Source organism: Somniosus microcephalus, chromosome 7 (assembly GCF_052327205.1).
Source record: "Somniosus microcephalus isolate GS21.2 chromosome 7, FLI_Smic_1.0, whole genome shotgun sequence".
Classification (NCBI taxonomy): Eukaryota; Metazoa; Chordata; class Chondrichthyes; order Squaliformes; family Somniosidae; genus Somniosus; species Somniosus microcephalus.
The window spans coordinates 86,624,223-86,651,507 of record NC_140993.1 but is presented as its reverse complement, the minus strand read 5'-3'; the positions used below and the strand labels follow the sequence as shown (position 1 = coordinate 86,651,507).

The 27,285-nt window shown below is 43.5% G+C and overlaps 2 protein-coding genes across 3 annotated transcripts in view; one reads left to right on the top strand and one right to left on the bottom strand.

The window, feature by feature from the left end:
- Positions 1 to 10,276, top strand: part of osgin2 (oxidative stress induced growth inhibitor family member 2) — a 35,417-nt gene extending 25,141 nt beyond the window's left edge. For both annotated transcript variants that reach the window (XM_085992701.1, XM_085992703.1), the window contains 2 exons: positions 2,454 to 2,545; positions 6,165 to 10,276. In XM_085992701.1, the coding sequence (XP_085848827.1) occupies positions 2,454 to 2,545; positions 6,165 to 7,200 (1,128 nt within the window). In that variant the 3' untranslated portion in view covers positions 7,201 to 10,276. The remainder of the gene's footprint in view (positions 1 to 2,453; positions 2,546 to 6,164) is intronic.
- The window catches only part of nbn (nibrin), a 68,264-nt gene continuing 51,090 nt past the window's right edge, over positions 10,112 to 27,285 (bottom strand). Inside the window, exon 10 of the mRNA XM_085993947.1 lies at positions 10,112 to 10,946. Within this exon, the coding sequence (XP_085850073.1) occupies positions 10,916 to 10,946 (31 nt within the window). The 3' untranslated portion in view covers positions 10,112 to 10,915. The remainder of the gene's footprint in view (positions 10,947 to 27,285) is intronic.

Below are 27,285 nucleotides of genomic sequence, written 5' to 3'. Positions count from 1 at the left end.
ACCGGCAGGGCCATGATGTTAATCTGGAGAGATTCCTCCGTACGGCCCAACGGCTGAACCACATTGCTAAGGCCACAATGCACGCGGTGGATGAGTCCATCCCCTTCCAAGTGGAGAGCGATGCATCCGACTTCGCCCTAGCCGCTACCCTTAACCAGGAGGGGAGACCGGTGGCCTTCTTCTCAAGGACCCTACAGGGCCCTGAGATCCGACACTCGTCGGTCGAGAAGGAGGCCCAGGCGATTGTGGAGGCTGTACGACGCTGGAGGCACTACCTGGCAGGCAAACGATTTACCCTCCTCACCGACCAGCGTTCGGTCGCTTTTATGTTTAATAACAAGCTGAGGGGTAAAATCAAGAACGACAAGATCTTGAGGTGGAGAATCGAACTCTCCACCTATGATTATGATATCTTGTACCGGCCAGGTAAGCTGAACGAACCCCCTGATGCTCTATCACGAATTACATGCGCCAACGCGCAAATTGATAGACTTCAGACCCTCCACAACGACCTCTGCCACCCCGGAGTCACCAGACTTTACCACTTCATTAAGGCCCGCAACCTGCCCTACTCCATCGAGGAGGTCAGGACCATGACCAGGAACTGCCAGACCTGTGCCGAGTGCAAACCGCATTTCTTTAGGCCGGACAGAGCAAGCCTGATCAAGGCCACCCGCCCCTTCGAGCGCTTGAGCATCGATTTTAAGGGGCCCCTCCCGTCCTCTGACCGTAATGTGTACTTCCTCAACATTGTTGATGAGTACTCCCGTTTCCCCTTCGCCTTCCCCTGCCCAGACATGACCAGTACCACGGTCATTAAATGCCTGAACGACCTCTTCGCCTTGTTCGGGTTCCCAAACTATATACATAGTGACCGGGGCTCCTCCTTCATGAGCGAGGAACTCCGCCAGTTCCTACTAGCAAGAGGTATTGCTGCAAGCAGGACCACCAGCTACAACCCTCGAGGGAACGGCCAGGTGGAAAGAGAGAACGCGACTGTATGGAAGGCCGTCCTCTTAGCCTTAAAGTCTAAGGGCCTCCCAACCTCCCGCTGGCAGGAAGTCCTCCCGGCAGCGCTGCATTCCATCCGGTCACTACTCTGCACTGCCATTAACGCCACCCCCCATGAACGAATGTTTGTTTTCCCCAGGAAGTCGACTACGGGAACCACACTACCAACCTGGCTGACCTCTCCGGGGCCCGTCCTGCTGCGAAAGCACGTGAGGGCCCATAAAACGGACCCCCTGGTCGAGAGGGTGAACCTCCTGCACGCCAACCCTCAGTACGCCTATGTGGCATACCCAGACGGGCGGGAGGACACAGTCTCCTTGCGAGACCTCGCACCCTCGGGCATTCCGGAGACACCACCTTCACCCCCCCCCCGATTCCAGCTCAGGTAGACGGCATGCCGGAACCCCACGAGCCCTCGCCGACCACGCAGACACCAGCATCACCACCGGAGAATGCAACACCGCCGCTGCGACGATCGGAAAGGCTTACGAGGCCTCCGGACAGACTGACATACCAGAACTGGTAGTACACATCACCCCGCCGGACTCAAATCTAAACAAGGGGTGAATGTGGTAAACCACTTTTGTCGTTCACTATCGTTACACTATAGTTATCACTGTTATATCGTCACTCTATGGTTATCACTGTTCACACTGTTGTATCACTATACGAGGTCGCCTCTTGTCACGCTGTTATACCTGGGCTGACCACTGCTGACTCCGCCCATGGCTCCACCTACCTGCCCAGGTATAAAGGTGGTCGACTGGCTGGTATTCCTCCTTGTTGGATCCGATCACCCACGAGGGTGGGCTCTGTTATTTAGCCAATAAAAACCTATAGTTACTTTCTTAACTCGTCGCTTTTCATTGGATGAATTGATAGGTATATCAAAAATGTCCCACGGCGCTTCACAGGAGTGTGATAAAACAACATTTGACACCGAGCCACTTAAGGAGAAATTAGGGCAGATGTCGAAAAGCTTGGTCAAAAAGGTAGGTTTAAAGGAGTGTCTTAAAGGAGAGAGAGGTAGAGAGGCGGAGAGGTTTAGGGAGGGAATTCCAGAGCTTAGGGCCTAGGCAGTTGAAGACATGGCCACCAATGGTTGAACGATTTAAATCAGGGATGCTGAAGAGACCAGAATTAGAGGGGAACAGATATCTTGGCCTATATTTTCCATGTTGAAATCAAGATTTATAATATGGCCTCCTACTGTAACTCATTCATTCTTAGGTCCTCAAAACTTTTAGTGTAACTCCTTACCTCCCTCAGTATTTCCTTCCTCCTCTAACTTTCAGGCTTCTAAAACCCAAGCTTGGCATCCACTTGATGAATATTTTTATAATTTACTTGATCTCTTACTTTTTTCAACCTTAGTGCTATCTCCATTATAGGTCTGGCCCTTCACTTGGTCTCTCAATAAAAATAATGTTACATGTTTTTAGGTAATGAAAGGGTCCATGTTAACGATTAGTCTGGACAACTGGATGGAGCTACCTGGATTGAAATTGAAAGACTGGACCAACAATAAATGGAGGTACAAATAATTTGTAAAATATTTGCCAAGAAAATCTCTTCAAAGTAGTACTTAAGATAATTCTGTACATGGGGAAGTGTACCCTTTGTAGGAAATGAAAGCTCTGTCAACTGTTAACCCAAGTGAAATGTCCAGTAATGTGTAGTTAACTGAAAGGTTCTTCTTGGATCTGGATTCTAAGAATTGACTTCTGCATATTTCTTCTCTTCAGACATACTAATACAAAAAATTGTTTAAAGCCTGGCTGAACATAGGTTTTTCTTTGAAAAAGGCCAAGCATTACATTAGCATGCACTTTAGTCATAGATATATTTTCCTGATGGTCTGTGTCATCAGTAGGAAAGCCAGTCCTTCGAAACATTTTTATAAATTGGTATTTAGATGGCACACAGCAGTTTGAAAAGCCATCCAATTATATTTTGAGCCAAAATAGTGACAATTAAGGGTTGAATAATTGTGCATTGGAAAGGGTTGAATAATTGTGCATTGGAAAGGCATGCTAGCCATTTGTAAGTAAGGACTTTGGTCATGGAAGTTATTACTTGAGGTGCACCAGGAGAGTATTTTATTGTGGCTTGGGCGTCCTGTTGTATAGGCTGAAAGCTTGCAGAGGGGGTTGTACTAGAATTTGAATTGTTTTCCTTTTTCTTGCCTCAGCTGTTTGAGTTAACTTCAGAACAGGATGAGGGTGGGGTTTCTCTTTGGAGTTGAGGATGAAGTGCTTGTGGTTGATCAGTGGAGACAAACTACTTGGTATTTATCCAGATTCAGTCACAGCTGAGTATTACATGTTCATATTGGAAAATGTCCCAGTTATCTTGTCCATAAAACAATTTTCCTTAGGCTTGTCCCTGGGGAATTGCAAGGTCAGGAAAGTAGTGGTGAAGGCTAGTCAGATCAGGTTTCTACCTCCTTTACATTGCCTTACGATTCCAGAGCTTCCCCGAGGGGAATGGCTGCAATAAGCGCAGGCCCAATGATGTCATGATAATGAGGTGTTCCCAGCCAGCCGCCTCTTTTTTCGCCTGTGGGGCACCCAGATGCAGGGTTGCCCAACACACATTTTTTTCAGGTTTGCATCTGGAACCTCCCTCAGGCTGGCAGCAAACCAAAAAGAACCTCAACAGGTAAGTTTCAAATTTTGTATAGTTACCAAGCGACCTTCGGGCTTTCAGTTGGTGCTCATCTCTCAGACTGCGGCACCAGGTAGTGGGCCTGTGTCATTGGTGCCTCTTTCCTCTCCCACTATGTTAACGGCCAGAATAGGAAACGCTGGCATACCTAGGCCTGGATAGATGCGGTTCACTTTGTGTGTGATGCTTCTCTTCAGCACGGGGGGTAGAGGACTTCCAGGAAAATCAATCCCCATAGAGCCAATTTTCCTCTTCCTGCATCTGCTGGATCGCCTGAGCACAATGAATACAGGAAATTCAAGTGGGAAAGGGCATATGCCGATGACAGAGCCTGTCCGATTTTTCGTTCACTTAATGGTAATCCAGTGGCCCTAGACACAGGAACAGCAAATTCTTCCCCATATAGCAACATCCTTCTGCTGCCCCAGGCACTCCAACATTCCCAGAGAGGGGAGATATTATTTCAAAATCATTACATAGCGTGCAGTATTTTAATTTGATCCTCCCACATTCAATCAAATGTGGGTGTGGAGAGGATTAGCTTCTATAGCTACCTCATTCAAATCTTTATTCACTTATTGTTCATGAAATTATATCTATTAATGTTTTGAACAGCCCTGCCAGTTGCTAATGGTGATTTCATTCTTTCAATATTGCTCACTGTGCTCCTCAAAATTAATCCAGCCTGATAAAAGGAACTAATTTGTTTGGTGAAAACACCCATAATGTGCTCATTTATGCTATGTGCTGGACTGTGTTCACAGACGCACAGGCTTCCTACCATGCCTCTTTTTGAAAAGACTACAAGATATGAATTTGTCAACAAATCTGATGAGTTTAGAAGTGACAAGTCATCACCCAAAACCATATTGGTTAAAGTTACTTGGACATTACCTGGAACGTTCATTTAAAAAAAAACTCGGAAGTAACAAGGGAGTCTATGAAATTCAGTCTGTTTTTAAAAGGGTAAATGAATGTTTATGAACATATAGTTAGTTTCCACTAAAAATTAGGAAAGCAATGATATCTTGCTGAAATTGTTGATGTGCCAAATCTCTGTTAAAAACAGGCAACATCATTACACAAATATCCCTTGATTACTACAACAACAACTTGCTGTTATATAGCACCTGTAATGTAATAAAATGTCCCAAGGCACTTCACAGGAACTTTATCAAATAAAATTTGACTCCGAGCCACATAAGGAGATGTTAGGACAGGTTGGTCAAAGAGATACATTTTAAAGAGCGTCTTAAAGGAGGAGAGAGGGGTAGAGAGTCGGAGAGGTTTAGGGAAGAAATTCCATCGCTTAGGGCCTAGACAGCTGAAGGCACAGCCGCCAATGTTGGAGCGATTAAAATCAGGGATGCACAAGAGGCCAGAACCAGAGGAGCTCCGAGATTTCGGAGGGATGTGGGACTGGAAGAGGTTACAAAGATAGAGAGGGGCGAAGCCATGGAGGGATTTGCAAACAAGGATGAGAATTTTTTAATTGATGCGTTGCCGAACCGGGAGCCAATGCAGGTCAGCGAGCACAGAGGTGATCGGTGAACAGTACTTGGTGTGAGTTAGGATACAGGCAGTAGAATTTTGGATGAGCTTAAGTTTATGGAGAGTGGAAGATGGGAGGCTGGTCAGGAGAGCATTGGAATAATCAATTCTGGAGGTAACAAAGACATGGATGAGGGTTTCAGCAGCAGATGAGCTGAGTCAGGGGTGAGGATGGGCGGTGTTATGAAGGTGGAAGTAGGCAGTCTTGGTGATGGAGCGGATACAAGCAGCATAGTGGGAACAAGTGCTCGGATATAGAGGTTGTACGGTCTCATGCCTAGTATTTGTATTGCCATATTTATCTGTATTTTATTTAAATAAACATTACACAGCACAAATGTTAAAAATATTCTTGGCAAACTATAACTGCATTTGAAAATCCACACAAACATCACCTACAATCAGCTCCATAAAGTTTAAATGCAGCAATAATTATTTACCTAAATCATGCTGTGTTCTTATCATTGGAGATTTTCAAATAGTTATTTCCATTACAGAGAACCCTTTGAAAAGGTTGGGAATATTTAAAATAAGGCATTGAGTATGTTTGAACTGATGATTTGTTTTACCCATAACATTTAGGCCTTCAGAAGAAATATTGTTCATCTAACCACCCTCATTGTTACTTACAATTAAGAATGTTTGAATGGATTTTGTACTTTAAAGTGCTTAGTGACACTTTTTAAGAAGGCTGAATTCTGTGTAACATTTGGCTCCAGTAATGATCAAATGCATTGGAAAACAAACCTTGCTCAAATGCAACATGAGGAGATTAAAGACTTGCACCATACTAATCCTTTAAGAATCATTAAATTAATTTAATAGTTTATAGTGTACCAATTGTTAGACTGATAACAGAAGCAATTATAATCAAACATTAATGGTCAGGTGACCTGGTCATAGTTTGTATTTAATCTAAGTATTTTTTTCTACAGAAACCTAATGAATGACAGAGCAACTCCAGAAGAAATAGCTTTATATTATAAAGACTACGTTAAGATTATGGGACTTCAGAAAAACTTTGTTGACAACACTCACGTCACTTCTGTCTCAAAGTTGCAGCAAGATCAAGAGAATGTAAAGGACAAAATGCCTAAGAGCGTCAAAATGGATATTACCACACAGCAGCTGCCTACTACTGAAAATGGACTAGCTCACAGCCTTTGGGAAGTCAGAGGATATCAGAAAATTGGAGATGGATCGCATGTGCCTTTTTGCCTTTTCTCTGAGAATGTTGTCTTAGCCACTGGCACCTATGATTTACCTGCAAGGTTGGGGGTAGAGGGTGAAGACTTGCCTTTTGTATTTCACAGCATCTCAGCCTTTGAATCTGCCATCAAAAGCTGCAAAGTCAACCAGACAGCCGATCCTGTTCTCATTGTTGGTGCAGGGCTGACTGCAGCAGATGCAGTACTGTGTGCCTACCATCACAATATCCCTGTTATTCACACATTCCGAAGAAGTGTCACTGACCCAGGCTTGATCTTTAAGCAGCTTCCTAAGAAGCTTTATCCAGAATATCACAAGGTTTATTACAAGATGTGCAATCAGTCCTACACCACAACCTCATACCCTAACTACACAAGCTTTCCTGAAAACTGCATTGTTTCTTTCCAACCAGATAGGAAATGCATTCTTCAGAGTGCCTCAGGAGGGAACACAGTCCTAAATATCTCAATGGCCCTGGTGCTGATAGGTACTTACCCTAATCTATCCTTTCTTAAAGAACATGGAAAGTACTTGGGAATAGATCCCAGTAGGCCCATCTCATGTAAGCGAAACCCCATTGACATTGATCCCTATACATTTGAGTGTACCAAAGAGACTAGCTTCTTCGGTATGGGCCCACTAATTGGGGACAACTTTGTCCGCTTTCTTAAAGGTGGAGCTCTGGGCATCACAAGTTGTTTAGTGAAACGCTTGAAGAAAAAGGGAGAGTTAATTTCTGAAATAGGAGGTGATGATGGGTAGCAAAGTTTAGGATTAATGATGAACTGAGAGCTGTTATAGTTACAACCAAAAGTCACCAACAGCAGTCTTTTTTAACAACAAATTCAGGATACAAATAAGTCAGTGAAGGTCCAGTTCGTTATTTTGATAATGGAGTGGAGGAAATAGTTCAGTTAGCAGTCAATATATACTCAGTAGTAACATTACCACTCTCCAAAAATTAAAAATGTGCACATTTCTTTATGCAACAAGTGGCAATGAACGTAGCAAACAACCAACAAGGTACAGGCAAGTCCATTCACATAAATCCATCATTAGAACTGGATATTAAAATACAGTCAAACTGTGAAAAGGAATGTGCACATAAAAATGATTGCGAATAAAATCTCATGTCAGAATTACTTGGTGCTTTGGCCTTCTGCCCATCTATTTTCTTCCTCCACTTCATTTGATGGTCTATTATTTTCAGTGAGCCAAATATTCCTTTGTATATTGTGCCCAATAGACAATAAGGTGTAGAATATTTCAGTAATTGTGTTTCCAACTACAATTATGCTGTCTAGGACAATTTTACAATACTTGTATGGTTGCTTTTTGAACATTCCTAAAGCATCTAAAGATCTCAGATTTCTTCATCTGATGAGAAATTATACTGACAATTTAGAATATTTATATTGGAATATTTATAATAGAGCTGGAAGTGGCGTGAAAATCACAGATCAATTTCTCCATAAGGGACACCACTGTACCAGCAGGGAGACGAAGATCAGTATCTGTACACGTATATTGAAGCTCTTAGGGGCAATTTTCCAACTTCGTGCTGGTACCAGGGATTCTCATCCACCGCCATCACATAACAGAAATTCGAATGCATGCTGCATATGATTTGCTGACAATTAATTTGCATGGTTGGGGGTTCATACACAGTACACACCAACATTCCCGGCATGTGTTGTTGCTGGAAGAGGTTCCCTGATGGAAGTGCAAAGTTGGAAAATTAGCCCTAGTTTTATAAAAAAAATTTGTAGAACAGAAATCATGTGAAGTTTGGTTAAATCTAAAGTGTTCTTTTATTGATGAAGGTGACAAAGTGTGTGTTTCTGAACATGCTTTTTCTTTTTTGGTTGAGGACAATTTTGCTGCTTTTGAAGGAATCTTCACCCCTTCTCACTTTCTTGGGTTGTCCTGTACGATGCACCAACCTCAGTCAAGGGACATGAACCTAGATTTTCCACTTGAGCAAAAACCCAAGCTGAGCATGATTTGCATATGCTTGCAGAGAAGTGGGCTGCACTGGAGATTCAAGGTGAGCAGAATTAATATAATGAAAACGATCCCCTGGCATCAGGAGCACCACTCATTGGGAGCTTGCCATTTGGGTGGTGGAAAATTGTATGCTGCTGCTGGATTTTAAGTCCTACAGTAGCTTGAAGCGCTCAGCACAGCACAAACTTGCATTTTCAGCAGCTGTGAAAGTTTCCAAGAAGTTATGCAAAATGTATGAGAATGCCCCCCCTTCTCAGGAGGCTACTCAGATGTTGGTACATGACAGAAATGAGGTACACCTAAATTGCCTATGCAGCAGCACAAGCTACTTCTCGTGACTTAGTTGTCTTGAGCTGAGAGCCACCTCAGTCTCAAGAAATGCATACTGACACATGGCAGGTGTTGTGGCAGGTGGGTACCATGCGTTTTCAGTACAGCATCACCAGACTGGCTTGCCTCGGCACCTTCTGTTCCTGGAAGCAAAGGTAAAGGGGATCTTCAATCGAAACCCATTTTGTGCAGTCTCTAAAGGGGAGGGACATGAAGACAGTCCACAGCAAGTGGCAGATGGTAAAGTGGTTAGCAAGAAAAAATTGGTTAAGAAATAGGGATTCGGCAGAGCTTTAAAATATCTGAGGTCAAAAATGCTTGGCTATTCAAGTAGACTCGGGCCTTAACTCCAGTGGGAGGCTGCTGGAACAGCTCCCATTTACCCTGCCCAATGCCCGAGAGTTAGGGGGAGGAAAATCAGCCCTATAGTTTTTTCCAGCCTTGAGCTTTCTACGTCGCTCTCTATTCATCCCCTCCAGGCATTCTTTTACTTGCTGGCAAAACTATCAACCAAGTAGGCTCTACACTCTGGAATGCCTACCTAAACCTCTGCGCTTTGCTACTTCCCTTCTTATCTTTAAAAGCCTCCTCAAAACCCATTTTTCAACTATGATTTTGGTTAGCCCAAGTCTATCATACGGTCGTTTTTCTCTTTTGTGAAACACCAAGAGATGTTTTATGTTAAAGGCACTATAAAATTGTAAGTCATTGTAAAGAAACTAAAAAAGATAACTGTTGTAACTATTAAAAAAATTAACAAAGATTAGTGGAAAAGCTAAAAGGATTTTCAAAAGAAAATTGGGAATGATTTGATTGCTTCAGGATATCTTTTATTTTAGTGGTAGCTGCTGCTGGCTGCTCAGTTTTGATTTATAGTTGTTTTGAACCTGATGGTTGGTTTTGATTCCTGCTTGGTACTTGTTGATTGCTTTTTTAATTACCTGTTTGGTGTGATTTCTCAATGCTTTAAGAATATAAAATTTGAACCAATCAGGTAAAAGTGTGACAGAAATTTGCAAATAAACAGCGAAGGACAAAATGTATGCTAGACAAATGGTACATGTAAAAGGTTTACAATTTTGCTACAAGTTGCTCAAAGAAAAAATGACACTAATTATGCAGAATGGCCACAACATTTGCTCACGTAGTAAGTGCACTTCAAAAGTAACGTGAAATGATTTAAGACATCTCAATATAAGGTGCTTTATAAATCTATAAGTGTTATATTTTCCATTGTAGCACCTTTAATTTAGATGGTAAAATGTATTTAAAATTGGTATGTGAAAAGAAATAATTGTATGAAAGCAACTTTGGATCAAAGACAAACTCTCTCATATATATGTATGCAAACAATTTAGATTTTTTAATACAGACTACTAAGACATTTTGATCTAAAGAAGAATGCATGCTTCAGGACAAACCACTAAAACTCGTGTTATTGTATATTTGCCAATTTGACTTTTGTACAACATTTGTAATAAAAATACTAGTTTGTTTTAAAGGGCAACCAGTGGGGGTTGGTGTCGAGATGAGCATTTTTTTTTAACGCGGTGAGTTGTGAGCTTATAGGGCGGTGGAAGCCGATTCAACAGTAACTTTCAAAAGGGGTTTAGTATTTGAAAAGCCAACATTTACAGGGCTATGGGGAAAGAGCAGGGGGAGTGGGACTAATTGGACAGCTCTTTCAACAGGCTGGCTCAGGCACGATGGGCCGAATGGCCTCCTCCTGGGTTGTAAGATTGTATGGCAAATAGTGATAGTGGCACATATTTGTAAACTTTAGTATAAAGCATATAAAGAAGCATTCATATGTTTCCTAATAATCTTCCCTACACATATGCATTTATGTATTAGTCCTCTTTAGCTCATGACTTTCCAGAATAACTTCCCCTGATTCCTCAGAGCTCAGTGCAGCTCACCAGTACGGTCAACAGAAAATCAATAAAAACTCAGAGAAAGATCGACTTTTAAAACTAGAACAGAGCACAAGCTAAATTAACATAAATAGCTGTAAACATTCCAAAAGAAAATCCACGTGACTTATGGGTATCATCTTCAGTTACATGTAATGGCTCTTTGTACCCCAAGCAGGAGAGTGTTTGATTATTGCTGCCTGTGATATTTGCTTTCCTCAATTTCATCATCTTCTTTTGATAGATTTTGGGTCATATCTGTAAATAAATTGGGATAATTAACCATGTAAAAATAGAATATAGGTCAAAGTGCATCCATAGCCATTCAATGGCGATAACGTAGAATCACATATGAACACCCTACACTGGACAATGTTACTTAACACCAGCTAGTATTTTGGTGCAACACATTTCAGAATTGTGCGAGATAATTTTGAAGCACTATTGTTTCACATTTGTGACCTAATCTTAAATCCTGTCATTACTGATATGGGGAAAAACAAAGGGTCAAAAAGGAAAAGAATTTTGGAAGTCAAAGCACAATACTGCTGTAGCTGAGCACTTATTGACCACAAAAAGCCTCTAATTATTATGAATATAAAAAGGTACAAAAGGAACCCACTGGAGGATCAGTGCACCATCAGAAGAGGTTTTTGATTTTATCTGCTCCCCACAGTTTTATATTTCAGCAATGTTACTGTGAGAAGACACTGAGTAGAAGCAGGAGAAAAACAGATTCTGTTTTCGACAAGTCCCTACAAAAAATCAGATTCAGTTTTCGACAAGTCCCTACAATGTACCTTGAAGGTATAGAACATAAGAAATAGGACAGGAGTAGGCCATTTGTCACCTTGAGCCTGCTCCACCATTCAGTAAGATCATGGCTGATCTTCTACCTCAACTCCACTTTCCTGCACTATCCCCATATCCCTTGATTCCCTTAATATTCAAAAATCTATCGATTTCTTGTCTTGAATATACTCAACGAGACTCCACAGCCCTCTGGGGTAGAGAATTCCACAGATTCACCACCCTCTGAAGAAATTTCTCCTCATCTCAGTCCTAAATGGCCGATCCCTTATTCTGAGACTGTGACCTCTGGTTCTAGACTCCCCAGCCAGGGGAAACATCCTACATCTACCCTGTCAAGCCCTGTAAGAATTTTGTATGTTTCAATGAGATCACCTCTCATTCTTCTAAACTCTAGAGAATATAGGCCTAGTCTACTCAATCTGACCTCATAGGACAATTCCCCCATCCCAGGAACAAGTCTGGTGAACCTTCATTGCACTCCCTCTATGGCAAGTATATCCTTCCTTAGGTAAGGAGACCAAAGCTGTACACAATACTCCAGGTGCGGTCTCACCATGGCCCGATATAATTGCAGCAAGACCTCTTTACTCTTATACTCAAATCTTCTTGTAATAAAGACTAACATACCATTTGCTTTCCTAATTGCTTGCTGTATCTGTAGGTTAACTTTCAGTAATTCTTGTACAAGGCCACCTAGGTCCCTCTGAACACCAACATTTCCCAATCTCTCACCATTTAAAAAATACTCTGCCTTTCTATTTTTCCTTCCAAAGTGGATAACTTCACATTTCTCCACTTCATATTCCATTTGCCATGTTCTTGCCCACTCACTTAGCTTGTCTCTTAGCCCCTTGAAGCCTCTTTGCATCCTTCTCACAACTTACATTCCTACCCAGCTTTGCATTATCAGCAAACTTGGATATATTACATTTGGTCCCCTCATCCAAATCATTGATATAGATTGTGAATAGCTGAGGCCCAAGCACCGATCCTTGCGGTACCCCAATAGTTACAGCCTGCCAACCCAAAAATGACCTGTTTATTTCTACTCTGTTTTCTGTCCATTAACCAATCCTCAATCCATGCTTGTATATTACCCCCAATCCCATGAGCCCTAATTTTGTTTAATAGCCTTTTGAGTGGCACCTTATCGAATGCCTTCTGAAAATCCAAATACACCACATCCACTGGTTCCCCTTTATTTATTCTGCTAGTTACAACCTCAAAAAACAGATTCGTCAAACACGATTTCCCTTTTATAAATCCGTGTTGAATCTGCCCAATCCTATTATTATTTTGAGTGCCCTGTTACCATGTCCTTAGTAATAGATTTTAGCATTTTCCCTACTACTGATGTCAGGCTAACTGGTCTGTAGTTCCCCGTTTTCTCTCTCCCTCCTTTCTTAAATAGTGGGGTTACATTCCACAGGAACCATTCTAGAATCTATGGAATTCTGGAAAATGACAACCAATGCATCCACTATCTCTATAGCCACCTCTTTCAAAGCCCTAAGAGGTAGGCCATCAGGTCCAGGGGATTTATCTGCTTTCAGTTCCATTCATTTCTCCAGTACTATTTCTTTTACTAATACCAAGTTCTTTCAGTTCCTCATTCTCGCTACACCCTTGGTTCTCTACTATTTCCAGGAAGTTTTTTGCATCTTCTTCCGTGAAGACAGACACAAAGGGCTGGATTTTCTCTGCAGTGGCGGGATAGCTGGTTGCCGGGTTCCAGTCCCGCTCCCAGCTGCAGCCGCTCTGTGAAAGGGATTTTCCCTTGATTGGCCTCGTTAAGCCCGCCCTGTGGGCTTCCCAGCCAATTCACAGGAAGCAGGTCTGATGTCCTTAAAGGGACCACGTCCACATGGAGTTTGACAGTTGTTCGGTCAGTGTTTTACAGCATTGAGGTGCTGCAAACACTGACAAGAACTGCACAAAAGTGTACGGTTGCACCCAGGTTCTCCAATAACTCCCTCCATTTGTTTATGTTGGGAGTCACAGCACGAGGGAGGTTCTCTTCCCTTTCAAGGGTGGAAGAGACCTCCCCAGTACACCATCCCAGCCTGGTTGTACATTGCACAGGAGGGCAAATGCAGGGGTGTCACCAGGAGTCCCTGGCAGCAGTGGCACCAACCTTTCAATGATTTCAGTGGATCACAAAACTCACCCTGCTGTGCCACTCAACACATCCCCATCACTCTGCCTAACATACCCTTCTCCTGCACATCCTTACTCACATCAACTTACCTTGCACCTCCACCCAACCCTCTCTACGTCATCACTTCCTCATCTCACTAGCCACCCCTCACACTGACCCTCATCCTACTGCAAGCATACCAACTAACAACACGTAAAGGTAGGCACTTGAGAGGTTTAGCCAATGTCCATGTGAAGTTTCTGGCCATGTGTTGTCATACAGTGAAATCTATATTTTCAATGCTGCCCCTTATTGGAGAGGTCTGTGCACACCTTGAGAAGTGTCTTACTGTGTTCCAGTGAATAGTGAGACATAACTTCCCAACGCCCCCCCCCCCACTATAGTGATGAGTGTGTATAGAATGGCTTGGACATTAAAGGGATGCTTTACGGTGCTGGTGTGGGATGGTGTCAACTTGGCGTATCATTTGGCAGCCAGGGTTTACAGCATCAAGTGAAGTAAATCTGGCCATGGTGATACCATCGCTGGCCTCTCTGGCAGTAATGTTACCAGGGGCTGATGTCCTGTGCAGCATCAGGTGATGGCAGAGAAGGTTGGTCTTGTTGGTGCTGCTGGTGTTGGTGTTGGGGCTGATCGTGGAAGGAATCAGAGGAGCAAGGCGAGATAGTTTCTAGGGCATCGATGTTGCTGCAATAGATGTCAGCTGCAGGTGAGATGACAGAAGCGATCTGTCAATGGTGAGAGAGGTTGTTCCAATGAGGTGGCACTGGACATACAGTTGGCTCTAAACACTTGCAAGCTAAATAAATTTCTATATGTCTTACAAATATACCTGCATCCTAGGGTCTTTAAAGAAGTGGCTGCATTGGTTGTAATCTACCAAAATTCCCTGGATTCTGGAGAGGTTCCAACAGATTGGAAAACCGCAAATGTAACACCCCTATTCAAGAAAGGAGGGAGACAGAAAGCAGGAAACTATAGACCAGTTAGCCTAACATCTGTCATTGGTAAAATGCTGGAGTCCATTATTAAGGAAGTAGTAGCAGGACATTTAGAAAATAATAAAGTCAAGCAGAGTCAGCATGGTTTTATGATAGGGAAATTATGTTTGAAAAATTTGCTAGAGTTCTTTGAGGATGTAACGAGCAGGGTGGATAAAGGGGAACCAGTAGATGTAGTGTATTTGGATTTCCAGAAGGCATTCGATAAGGTGCCACATAAAAGGTTACTGCACAAGATAAGAGCTCATGGGGTAGTGGGTAATATATTAGCATGGATAGAGGATTGGCTAGGAAACAGAGAGTCGGGATAAATGGGTAATTTTCAGGTTGGCAAACTGTAACTAGTGGGGTGCCACAGGGATCAGTGCTGGGGCCTCAGCTGTTTACAATCTATATTAATGACTTGGATGAAGGGTCCGAGTGTAATGTAGCCAAATTTGCTGATGATACAAAGATAGGTGGGAAAGCAAGTTGTGAAGTGGACACAAAGAATCTGCAAAGGGATATAGATAAGTTACGTGAGTGGGAAAAAATTGGCAGATGGAGTATAATGTGGGAAGATGTGAGGTTATCCACTTTGGTAGGAAAAATAAAAAAGCTAATTATTTAAATGGGAGAGACTACAAAATGCTGCAATACAGAGGGATCTGGGGGTCCTTGTACACGAAACACAAAAAGTAGGCATGCAGGTACAGCAAGTAATTAGGAAGGCAAATGGAATGTTGGCCTTTATTGCAGGGGGGGGGGGATGGAGTATAAAAGTAGGGAAATCTTGCTACAACTGTACAGGGTGTTGGTGAGTCCACACCTGGAGTACTGCATACAGTTTTGGTCTCCTTATTTAAGGAGGGATATACTTGCATTGGAGGCAGTTCAGAGAAGGTTCACTAGGTTGATTCCCGAGATGAAGGGGCTGTCTTATGAAGAAAGTTTGGGCCTATACACACTGGAGTTTAGAAGAATGAGAGGTGATCTTATTGAAACGTATAAGATTCTGAGGGGGCTTGACAGGGTAGATGCAGAGAGGATGTTTCCCCTCGGGGGGGGGGGGGGGGGGAGAATCTAGATCTAGGGGGCATAATTTCAGAATAAGGGGGCACCCATTTAAAACGGAGATGAGGAGGAATTTCTTCTCCAAGGGTCGTGAATCTCTCACTAGTTTATTCTCATATTCTTTTTTCCCTTTATCAATTTCTTGCTCCTCCTTTGCTGTAGATTTTGTTGCACAACAAAACTTGTTCAGTTATTTGAGCTATTCATTTCAGCAATTTTCCCATTTTTTCTCATCTGCTGCTACATGTTCACTGCAAGATGACGCAAACTGCTGCTCCAATTTGATCTCGACTGTGTAATCAGCTGTGATGTTCTATTGACACAGGATACAAAAGACATGCCAGGTGGATATAGCAGCAGATTGGGAGCAGTGAAGAGCTAATATTAGATGCTAACACGATTCATTTAAATGGGCTATCCAATTCATTTAAATTCTCTCATAAGCATGTTGAGTCAGTAAAAAAGAGGATTCTTAACACTAACATTTGATTCATTTAAATGGGCTTCACCATTCTGGTTTTGGGCTTTGAAAGAGGCAGTTTGCCGCACCAGTTCAGATACAGATAGTGTGCAACCAACGGTGATGGCTAATTTTTAAAAAAGGATGGTACATCTTCAGCCCTCCCTCTGCCACTCGAAGAAAGGGAAAATAATGCCTTCATTTGTAAAGGCCTAAAAAGTCACACATAAAAACAATTTGCACAAGTAATTTTGCTGGCAAAGGGATAGATTGAAAAACTATTTACCTTTTGGAATTTGGCTTCAATCAAACTCATAGAAATCAGGATAACAATAACACATGAATATTACGAGTTTCATGCCCAAAGGAGTTTGGGTAGGAAAACTCCAGTGCTGATATATACAAGCTCAAGAATGGATATCATCTGTTCAATCTCATGTAGAGACACTATAGGGCAATTATGTAGAAAATAAGAATATCATAATGGTGCTTAGGATATGTTCTTCTGTATTTGGACTGGCGATTGGGACATCAAGGCTAATAATGCATCTAATCCTTTCTATAACTGAGCTAGAAATGCCCGAGGCAGTGAGTGAATGAAAAATGTCCTACTGGGTAGCACTGCCACCCCTGACCTAGATAGGCACAAGGTATACTTATACAGACAGACACACACACACAGAAGTACTAGCGGTCCGTAAACAAACTTAAACTTTAATCAGTCTTAGCAAAAACACCTCTGCTGAATTTCTGGCAGCAAGAGATTATCATTTGTTACAGCCAAACAGCCAAGATAGAAAGTCTTGTTTGTCAATTCATTCATGCAGCCACATTAAAAAAATAGCTTCCATATTTTTGTTGGCTAGTTTCAGTACAAGAATTACTTGTTTCTTGTATTCAATTATATTACCTTCTTGCACAGCACTGAATACCTGCGACTTAAATTTAGCTAGTCGACCATATGCATTTTCAGTTTAGTATTTTCACTGGAAGAGTATATAATCCATCAATTTAACTTGAGATTTTTTTAGGTTAGCTGGCCCTAACAAAATCAGAACCAACTGTACCCATTTTAAATTTAAGACCTAAAGTGGTAAATCTTTACTTTATTTAATAAACTTTCAAATTTGTAATTTTTTTTTGCAGATGCTTCGGCATTCACTAGTCATTCAAAGGGAAGTTCAGGTTGGCTACACGCCAGTATACCAGACTTGAATTTAAATGAACACATATAAAGTATGTTACATTCTTTAATATCCAATATATATCTCACTGAAGCCAAACAAAACATCAGCAGTACTGTTACAGTGAAATGATAGCAGTAATTATTCTATATGTAAAAGCATCAAAAGTTTACTTTTCTTTGAAAGTAGACTTGAAAACTGGCTTTATTGTTCAACTTCAGCAGGGTGTGAAAATACACGTTGCCTAGCAGCACGAGAAAACTGCAGAAAACTACAGAACATGGCTGTCAAATCTAATATCTATTAGTGAGGTCTGAAGGCACACTGTTTAACAGAATTTGCTGATGCGTTGTGTCCAGTTAAAACTGACAATATATGTAATTCTGGATTAAAACAGTTTTTCCTCGTTGCCTTTGATTCTTCTGCAAATCACTTTAAATCTGTGTCCTCTGGTTCTCGACCCTTCCGTCAATGGGAACAGTTTCTCTCTGTCTAGACCCCTCGTGATTTTGAACACTTTTGTCAAATCTCCTCTCAACCTTCTCTGCTCTAAGGTGAACAACCCCAGCTTCTCCAGTCTATCCACGTAACTGAAGTCCCTCATCCCTGGAACCATTCTTGTAAATCTATAAGATAATGACCAGATAATCTGTTTTAGTGATGTTGGTTCAGGGATAAATATTTTACAGGACTCCCCTGCTCCTCTTCAAATAGCACTATGAGATCTTTTACATCTACCCGAGTGGGCAGACTTGGTATAACGTCTCATCCGAACTCCCTCCACACTGCACTAAAGTGTCAGCCTGCATTATGTGCTCAAGCCTCTGGAGTGGGACTTGAACCCATGGCCTTCTGACTCAGGCACGAGTCCTACCCACTGAGCCGCGGCTGACACTTATACTCCTGACTCTTTGTCTTTGGTATTTTTGTCTTCCAAGATCACATTGAGCTTGGTCATTCTGTGGTTGCTGTTCTTCAAGGGTGCTACAATTTCTATTTCCTGTATGTTGTCAGGGTCAATAGTGAGTAACAGGTCAAGATGAGCACTGTCTTTCATAATTTCCTTGACACAGAGACATGAAGCAATTGTGCACCCCACTAGTTACCGTTTGCCAACCGGAAAATGACTCATTTATGCCGACTCTCTGCTTTCTGTTAGTTCGCCAATTCTCTGTCCATGCTAATATATTAACCCCAACACCGTGAGCTCTTATCTTATGCAGTAAACCTTTTATGTGGCACCTTATCAAATGCCTTCTGGAAATCCAAATACACAACATCCACTGACTCAACCTTATCCACCCTGCTCGTTACAGCCTCAAAGAACTCCAGCAAATTTGAAGCGTACGAGAGCATGGGCCTTACACTAAACATCCGTAAGACAAAGGTCCTCTACCAACCTGCCTCCGCCACACAGTACAGCTCCCCGATTATCAAAATCCACGACAAGGCCTTGGACAACGTGGACCACTTTCCATACCTCGGGAGCCTACTGTCAACAAGGGCAAACGTCGACGACGAAGTCCAACGCCTCCTTCAGTGTGCCAGTGCAGCCTTCGGTTGCCTGAGGAAGAGAGTGTTTGAAGACTAGGACCTCAAACACGGCACTAAGCTCATGGTCTACAGAGCAGCAATGATGCCCGCCCTGCTGTATGCCTCAGACATGGACCATGTACAGCAGGCACCTCAAAGCACTGGAGAGGTACCACCAACGCTGCCTCCGCAAGATCCTGCAAATCCATTGGCAGGATAGGCGCACCAACGTCAGTGTTCTTGCTCAGGCCAACATTCCCAGCATCAAAGCTTTGACCACGCTCAATCAGCTCTGATGGACGGGTCACATTGCCCGCATGCCCAATACGAGACTCCCAAAACAAGCGCTCTACTTGGAGCTCCGGAAGGCAAGAGAGCCCCAGGTGGGCAGAGGAAACGCTTCAAGGACACCCTCAAAGCCTCCTTGAAAAAGTGTAACATCCCCACCGACACCTGGGAATCCCTGGCCCAAGACCGCACAAAGTGGAGGAGCAGCATCCGGGAAGGCGCCGAACACCTCGAGTCTCTTCGCCGGGAGCAAGCGGAAGCCAAGCACAGGCAGCGTGTGTCAACCCAAGCACCCCACCCACCCGCCCCTTCAACCACCGTCTGCCCCACCTGTGACAGAGGCTGTAGGTCCCACATTGGACTCATCAGTCACCTGTGAACTAATTTTTCATGTGGAAGCAAGTCATCCTCGGTTCCGAGAGACTGCCTAAGAAGAAGAAGAATAATCCACCCTGCTCGTTACACCCTCAAAGAAATCCAGCAAATTTGTTAAACATGATTTCCCTTTCATAAAACCATGCTGACTCTGCTTGACTGCATTATGATTTTCCAAATGCCCTGCTACTGCTTCCTTAATGAAGGACTCCAGCATTTTCCCAACGACAGATGTTAGGCTAACTAGTCTATAGTTTCCTATTTTCTGTCTCCCTCCTTTCTTAAATAGGGGTGTTACATTTGCGGTTTTCCAATCCGCTGGGACCTCTCCAGAGTCCTGGGAATTTTGGTATATTGCAACCAATGCATCCACTATCTCTGCAGCCACTTATTTTAAGACCCTGGGATGCAGGCCAACTGGTCCAGGGGACTTGTCCTCTTTTGGTCCTATTATTTTACCAAGTAGATTCAATTGTGGGTTTCAAAAGGGAATTGGATAAGTACCTGAAGGAAAAACATTTGCAGGGCTACAGGGAAAGGGTAGGGGAGTGGGACTAGCTGAAGTGCTCTTGCAGAGAGCTGGCAAGGCGCGCCAGGCCGAATAGCCTCCTTCTGTGCTGTAACCATTCTATTATTCTCTAACTTTAAAAAGGCTCAATTCAAAGAAGTGAGGGAACAACTAAAGCAAATGGAATGAGGTTGCTCAATGAAAATTCAGTAGAAGACAAGTGGATCACCTTTGAAAGAATAATGCAGGGCATGGAGAACACTTACATTCATAAAAACAACAATCCCAGATTAAACAAATGTGATCCTAACTGAATTAATAAATTCAAAAGAAAAATAACTGTGACACATCCTTCAGGAGAAAGCAAAAGGCATTCACTGGGAAATGCAAAAACTTGTTAAAAGGGGAATCAGAGGAATAAAGGAGGGACCAAGAAAACACATTAATGCAAGCTAATCACAACAGTAAAACATTATTTTAGTACCATGGCTGTAAAATGACAGTCACTGAAGAGGGGAAAACCATAAAAATTGCAAACTGCCTTCAAATTGAAGACAAACTTAAAAAAGTAAATATTCTGAATGATTACTTCCTTCAAGCATTCAAGCCTTCCCCAAATGGAGCTAACCTAGGTAAATGAACAGATTTCGATATCAATGAGATGGAAATCTTGAACAGGTTAAATAAATCTCCAGCGATAGATGATATTTATTCCAGAGCTCTGAGAGAACACAGAAAGATCACGAAGGTACTGACAATGATTACGAGGGTGTCTCTGGTGACTGGGGACCTATCAGTAGACTGGAAACAGGCTAATATGGTATCCATATTCAAAAAGGGGGGGAGACAAGCAATTACTGACCTGTTAGTCTTACTTCCATTCCATCTAAAATAATGGAAACTTGAAGATTATCTGTACAATAATAACATAGTAAATAGCAGTCAACATGGATTCAGAAAGGGAAGATCCTGCCTGAATATCCTGAGGAAGTGAGAATGTAAGTGGACTGTGATAACCCCTACAATGTGGTGCACGTAGGCATCCAAAAAGGCTTTTGACAAAGTTCTACACAATAGGCTATTATTTAAACCCAATGCTGTAGGGAGCAACAGTAAACTCTGAGAATAGATAAGAACTTGGCTGAAGGATAGAAAATGAGTGCTCGTTAGATGGGTTATGTCAGGGTGGGGGAGAAGTACTGAGTGGGGTGCCTCACAGCTTGCTGTTGGACCACTATTTCGTCTAATTTACATAAATGACTTGGATCAGGAACTCAGTACAAAGTGGTCAAATTTGCAGATGATATCAAACTAGGAGGAGTAGTGGACTTGGAGGAGGCAGCTCAGAAATTACGCAATGAGTTGGATAGAGTATGTGAGTTGTAAGTGGCATAATAATGGTAGACAAAATTTAGTGGAGACAAGTGCAAAGTACTGCAAATTGGAAGAAAAAAGTGACACACATATGTCATAAATTATGCTGAAATAGACAAGCTGAAAGAAAACTAGATGAGGCTCATCATCAATGTAGAGCCAAAACAGCAGAATACAAGTCAGAGGAAGCCGTGACTAAACTATATAGAGTTCTGGTCAGACCACAACCTGAGGACTGTGTTCACTTTTAGTCACCGAGACTCGAGGGAAACATTCAAGTTCTAAACGTAATGTAGAGAAAAACCACAAGGTTGATCCCTAATGTCAAAGGGCTGACCTATGAGAAAAGACGATAGACACTTGGGCATTTCAACTTGAGAAGTGATTTTATGGAGGTATATCAAAAATAGGAGAATGGAAAAAGTAAATCCAGAATATTATTTTAATTAGAGAGAGTAGGACAAGGGGGACACAGGTTCAAGCTAGTAAAGGTAAATTTAGGACTGAGGCCAGGAAATTCTTTGCGCACAGAGTGATCAACAAATGGAATTGACTTCTGGAAATAGTGGTAGAGGCAACAACCCTAGTGTTGTGTATGTACCTTTAAGAGAATAACTGGTCTCAGACTGCAGTACCGGCAGTGACCACCCCTGTATAAAAGGCGCTAGTGAGCCTCTGTTGTTTTCAGTTTCACTATTGACTTCCATCAGTAAAGACTTGTTTTGTTCAACTCCTGCTGTCCGTGTCTCAATCATTCACGGACGTAATACTGGCGACGAGCAGATACGAACCTACCTACAGTCTGCACCACCTCCTGGGATCCATTCCTACAGCGAAGTGAGCAGAGGTCGAGGCCAGAAAGAAAAGAAAGTAAGAGGCAGTAGAAACAGGCGTCGACCGTGGGCATCCACCCTGTGTTGCGGAGTTGAAGATTGCTGGAGAAGCTGTCGGAAGCGGGGCCTGGTTCCTGTCGACGGTGCTTCAGCTAATCGGGCTGGTGGCAGGTAGTGCATTGATCCTTCCTGGACTGCGGCGGTCGCGAACTCGAGCGGGTGGTTTGCAACGGGGCCGAGCAGCGTTGTCGGGAAGAGAGAGAGAGGGTGGAGCACACAGGGCGCGGCCGGTGCTACGAAGCCGGGCTGCGTATAGACCCGCGAAGAGGGAGGCAAGAGTCCCACAGGGTTGTTCCACGACGGGAAGATAATAAAAAAAAATATTAAACGCGCAAGAAACCGCGAGGAGCTGCAGGTTGCAACGGGAACCGCGGGAAGCAGCGCTAACAACAGCGGGGAAGAAGGCAAAGCGCGGGAGGCGCCATCTTAATCAGCGGGGAAGAAGGCAAAGCGCGGGAGGCGCCATTTTGTTAAATCGGGGAAGAAGGCAAAGCGCGGGAGGCGCCATTTTAGATTTGCAAGATGCCGAAGACTGGCTGTATCACTGCTTTTGATAATACAATAGAGGACTGGACCACGTATGTGGAAAGAGTCGAGGTATATTTCGAGGAAAACGAAATAGCGGAGGAGAAAAAGGCATCGATATTGCTAAACTTAATGGGCGCTAGAACGTACGGCCTATTGCGGGACCTGATTACTCCAGCCAAACTGAAGGCGAAGAGTTTTAACGAAATTGTTGCTGTCCTACAGGAACACCTAAACCCTGCACCGCTGTTGATAGCAGAAAGATTTAAATTCCACAGGAGAACTCAGCATAAAGATGAGAGCAATGCTGAGTACCTTACGGAACTACGCAAGCTATCAAAGCACTGCCAGTTCGGAGCAGGACTGGCAGATACCCTACGGGACAAATTTGTCTGTGGGCTCCTGAGTGAAGGAACACAGAAGAAGTTACTTTCAGAGAAAGAGCTGACGCTAGATAAGGCTTTCAGCGTGACAGTATCGTATGAAGCAGCAGCCAGGGGAGCTGCAGAAATTCAACAAAAACCACAGGAATACGGCACCCACGAAATGACACGGGGATTTGCAAAATGTTATCGCTGCGGCAGATCTAACCATGACCAGAAGGACTGCTGGTCCAAAGACAAAATATGCAGGCAATGCGGGAAGATGGGACACATTGCACGAGTTTGCAGGTCTGGGAAGAAGACCAGCGACAACAAAAAGGCTACTAAGGAACCGTACAAGAAAGTACAAAAGATGACGGACAGTAGTTCCGAAGACCAGATGAGCGATAGTGAATCCGGGAACTGGAGACGAAGCTGTCTCAAACTTCACAATGTAATCGCAAAAGAGGATCACCGAACCATTTGGGTCACCCTCACGATAGCAGGGTCCCAAGTTAAAATGGAATTGGATACAGGATCAGCGCTAACCGTCATGAATCGACGAGACTACAAGCGGCTATTTTCACACATACCCTTGAGAGAGACATCCATCGTCTTGACGACGTATACGGGGCAAAAAGTATACCCCAGAGGAAAAATAAGGGTGCCTGTCGAATACAACGGCAAGAAAATACGGAAATTGTATCTCTACATACTGCCAAATGGTGGACCACCGTTATTGGGACGGGAATGGATCAGGAAGATAAACTTAGATTGGCACTCCATTCATGCAATGACGGTGGACGGTAAAAAAGATGAAGACGTCACTCCTGGACGATTGTCAACAATCTTAGCTAACGCCAAGGAGGTATTTCAACAAGAACTGGGCACGCTTAAAGGCGTAACCGCCTCGATAAAAATAGAAGAGAATGCAGTTCCTAAGTTTTTCAAAGCAAGACCAGTACCATATGCAATTCGCCCAGCCGTCGAGGCAGAGCTGGAGAATCTGGAGAAGGCGGGCGTGTTGTCTAAGGTCGACTGGAGCGAGTGGGCGACACCCATCGTTCCTGTCATGAAGAAAACGTTAAGCAATAAGTCCGGGGAGCCAAGGAAGATTCGCATCTGTGGGGATTTCAAGGTGACGGTGAACCCAGTCCTTCACACAGTACAATATCCTCTTCCAAGGATAGAAGACATCTTCGCCTCACTGTCTGGAGGGAAGCGTTTTACAAAAATTGACCTAGCACAAGCATGTTTGCAGATGGAGGTTGAAGAGTCCTCTAGGAAGTATCTCACGATAAACACTCACAAAGGTCTTTACCAGTATCATCGATTAGTATTCGGAGTAGCATCGGCTCCAGCGATATGGCAAAGAGCGATGGAACAAGTCCTGCAAGGGATTCCGGGGACTCAGTGTTACTTGGACAACATCCTAGTGACAGGTGAAGATGACAGTGAACACCTTAACAACCTAGAACAGGTGCTCACTAGACTACAGGAACATGGGCTGCGAGCCAACCGCCCCAAGTGCAAATTTTTTAAGAAAAGATATCGTATTGTGGCCACGTGATTGATGAAGAGGGGTTACATAAGTCCCCTGACAAAATTGAAGCGGTTGTTAAGGCCCCAGCGCCTGAAAATGTGTCGCAACTGAGGTCATTCCTCGGATTGGTGAATTACTACCATAAGTTTTTGCCGAATTTGTCGACAATTCTGCACCCACTGAACGCCCTGCTACGAACGGGGGTAGCATGGAAATGGAGCGATGATTGTAAGCGGGCCTTTCAGAAGAGTAAGGACTTAATCACTTCAAGGGAAGTATTGGCTCACTACAACCCAGCACTGCCGATCAGACTGGCATGTGATGCGTCTCCCTACGGCATTGGGGCGGTACTGTCACATAAATTCCTTGATGGTTTAGAGAGGCCGATAGCTTTTGCGTCACGCTCGTTAACTTCTGCCGAGCGTAACTACGCCCAGATTGACAGAGAGGCCCTCAGCCTAGTGTGGGGGGTGAAGAAGTTCAATCACTACCTGCACGGTCAAAAATTTACTCTACTAACCGATCATCAACCTCTTGTCTCCATTTTCAACCCTCAGAAGGGCGTACTGATAATGACAGCACAATGGCTGCAGAGGTGGTCCCTTTTCCTAGGGGCACACCAATATGACAGAGTACAAAGGAACTAAACAGCATGGAAATGCTGATGGATTGTCACGCCTACCGTTGCCGACGGTGGAAGAAGAAGACCTTGCAGTGGATCCAATGGAGTTATTCCACTTGACCATAGTCGAATGTCTCCTTGTGACGAATGCAAACATTAAAAGGAAACACGGAATGACCCGACACTATCACGGGTCTATGATTTAACGGTGAAGGGATGGCCAGCACATGGCGAGCCACTGCTGCCAGCATTCTCGCCGAGAACAGCTGTCAGTGTGCAGAGGAACCTTGATGTGTGGATCCAGAGTAATAATTCCACCTAAGTTGACGGATAGAGTGCTCAATGAGCTTCATGAGGGTCATCTGGGTGGGGTAAAAATGAAGAACTTAGCCAGAGCGTTTGTGTGGTGGCCGGGAATCGATAGAGAAATCGAAGAGATGACCAAGAGCTGTGCAGGATGCCAGAAGGTCCAAAACACCCCACCACAAGCTCCTCTGCATCCACGGGAGTGGCCCTCATCTCCATGGCAAAGGGTGCACATTGATTTTGCTGGTCCCTTCATGGACTCGATGTTTTTAATTGCGGTGGATGCACAAAGTGGCCAGAGGTAATAAAAATGTTCTCAACCACCACGGAAAATACTATCACAGTTTTACGAACCATATTCGCCAGGAATGGGCTGCCTGAACAGATTTGCTCTGACAATGGACCACAGTTTGTGTCTGAAGAGTTCCGGAGGTTCTTAAAGAACAATGGTGTTAAGCATTACACATCTGCCCCATATCATCCAGCCACTAATGGATTGGCCGAGAGGTTTGTCCAAACATTCAAGAAGGCTATCAAGGCAATGTGTAATGAAGATTTACCCCTGCAACACAATGTGGACAACTTCTTGTTTGCCTACCGGAATGCGACACATGCGGTTACCAACCAAACTCCAGCCATGATGTTCTTCAATCGAAGACTAAGATGCCGCTTGGATTTGGTTAAGCCAAACGTCCGAAGAGATGTGGAGAACAGGCAGTTTCAGAATATGAATGAAAGGCCGACCAGGAGTTTTAAGATAGGTCAACCAGTTTTGGCCCGGGACTACCGCACTGAGAAATGGCAGCCAGGAACGATTTGTACACGACAAGGACCTCTCATGTATACCGTGGACGTTGGGGAGAGCATTGTAAGACGCCATGCTGACCAGATTCTAGAGTCACTGGAAAACGTCAACTCCACACCACGATCTGATACACCTGGTAATGAAATCGACGTTCCAATTGCAGCTACCGCAGAACCGGTAATATTGGAAGATGAACCAAACAACGACATTGATCCCGACTCAACCTTGCCAGAAGAACCTGATACCCCAAAGAGGCGTTATCCAGACAGAATCAGGAAGCCTCCTCAAAGACTGAACTTATAATTGCTTAAACTTAACCAATGTATCTAGCAACCGTAATTGTGATTGTAATTAGTTATCATTTAGTTGTTAAATGAATGTTATGTACTGTTCATCTAAAAGGGGAGGAATTGTTGTGTATGTACCTTTAAGAGAATAACTGGTCTCAGACTGCAGTACCGGCAGTGACCACCCCTGTATAAAAGGCGCTAGTGAGCCTCTGTTGGTTTCAGTTTCACTATTGACTTCCATCAGTAAAGACTTGTTTTGTTCAACTCCTGCTGTCCGTGTCTCAATCATTCACGGACGTAATACCTAGGATCTTTTATAAACATTTGGATGCTGAAATGGAGACTTTAGATTCTCTCTGGATGGATGAATTAGCGTGGGCCGAATGGCCTTCCTAATCCATAATTATCCTGTATCCACAATTTGATGTTAGACAGGAAATGGGACAGTACAGCCACAAGTTGTAGAATCAAAAGTAGTGTTGGAGATAAAGCTGGGTATCACTG